Source organism: Camelus ferus, chromosome 6 (genome assembly GCF_009834535.1).
Source record: "Camelus ferus isolate YT-003-E chromosome 6, BCGSAC_Cfer_1.0, whole genome shotgun sequence".
In the NCBI taxonomy this organism is placed as follows: Eukaryota; Metazoa; Chordata; class Mammalia; order Artiodactyla; family Camelidae; genus Camelus; species Camelus ferus.
The window spans coordinates 29,309,755-29,311,451 of NC_045701.1; the positions used below are offsets into that span (position 1 = coordinate 29,309,755).

General features: G+C 40.2%; 1 protein-coding gene across 1 annotated transcript; it reads right to left on the minus strand.

Moving 5' to 3' along the window:
- Positions 1-528: 528 nt before the first annotated feature.
- Positions 529-1,467, minus strand: LOC116664166 (olfactory receptor 4F3/4F16/4F29-like). The gene has a single exon (XM_032481594.1). It carries the CDS (start codon positions 1,465-1,467, stop codon positions 529-531), a length of 939 nt encoding a protein of 312 aa, XP_032337485.1.
- Positions 1,468-1,697: the final 230 nt, after the last annotated feature.

Below are 1,697 nucleotides of genomic sequence, written 5' to 3' on the forward strand. Positions count from 1 at the left end.
TGACCTCATACTTGTATATTCTCAAAGAGTCTCTGTAGGTGCTATCGAAAAAATTTTCCCTTTTCCCACAGACCCGGCAGAGACTCAAAGGAGGAGTAGAATGTGGGCGAGCTGCAGCATACAATACAAAGATACCGTTCAATCCTCCCTTAGAGAACCCCTATTAGGTACTGATAGGAATTCCTGTCTGTGAGACAGGCTTCTGTAAAAAGAGAGAATTCTCCCTGTTCTGAAGGCCTTAAAGAAGTATGTCCAGTTTTGTATTTGTAATAATTACTTCATATAAATATTATTCCTTAGGAATTGAGGCTCAAGATAACTATAATCTTTGGTTATAAATACTTCATATATAACTCCTTTTCTATTTTCAGAAGTGAATGTCTTTCCCTCTTAAGTGAAAGACAGACTGAATTCAACTTTACTGTGTATAATCAAATCAAAGTAGGACAAAGAAAACTTTCTCTCTGAATTTGACCATCAATAATGAACATGAGTAATCAACAGGAGCTCTTACAATACAATCATCACTTAAGAGATCTTTCTATAACTGACTAGCTGTCTGCACACCCTCCTCATTGCCACCTTCATGTCTTGGTTCCTAAATGTGTAAATTACAGGATTCAGGAAAGGAGTGAGAACTGCATCAAAGAAGGCCAGAAACTTATCCAGGTGTGTGGAGGGAAATGGCCATATATAGAAAAATATCAAAGGACCAAAGAACAAGACTACCACTGTGATGTGAGCTGAAAGTGTGGACAGAGCCTTGGATGAACCTGATGAAGAGTGTTTCTGAACAGTGAGAATGATGACGATGTAGGAAATGATCAGAATGAAGAAGGAGCCAACAGAAATGAATCCACTGTTGGCTGTGACCATGAACTCTAGTTGGTAGGTGTCTATGCAGGCAAGTTTGATGAACCGAGGAAGGTCACAGTAGAAGCTGTCCAACACATTAGGACCACAGAAGGGTAAGTTTACCACAAAAGCCAGCTGAACCATGGAATGGATAAGGCCAATCATCCAGGCAGCCACTAAAAAGGAGATGCACATTCTTGGGCTCAAAATGGTCAGATAATGGAGAGGCTTGCATATGGCAACATATCTGTCAAAGGCCATGGCGATGAGTAGCACCATCTCCACACCACCAATGACGTGGATGAAGAAGATTTGAGTGATGCAGCCACCGAAGGAGATGACTTTACACTTTCTGAAAAGGTCATAAATCATCTTGGGAGAAGTGACAGAAGAAACTCCCAGGTCAATGAAGGAGAGATTGGCCAACAGAAAGTACATGGGGGAGTGTAAGCGAGGGTCAGAAGTCACAGTGAGAATAATGAGGGAGTTTCCCATCATGCTTGCCACGTAAAATGTGGAGGAGAACACAAAGAGGAGAAGTTGTATTTCCCAGGAATCGGTGAGTCCCAGGAACACAAACTCTGACACCACAGAGTGATTTGCTTCATACATTGGTTTTGTAGGCATTGCTACATGAAGGAGGATAATAGGAGAAAATGTAAATTATGAAAATTATATTAATAAATTAGAAGAAGAGGTTAAAATTATGAAAGCCTATTTCTAAATTAGCATAAAAACTAACTAATGTGCTCATGACCTCTAAAATGTGTTCACACAGAAAAAGTGGTACCTGTCATGTGGAGCTATTCTTACCACCAGCATGTCTCTGCATTTAAAACCCT

Bases quoted from the DNA above. Each gene is read 5' to 3' on its own strand.
- LOC116664166 (XM_032481594.1), bottom strand. From the start codon at position 1,467: ATGTATGAAGCAAATCACTCTGTGGTGTCAGAGTTTGTGTTCCTGGGA.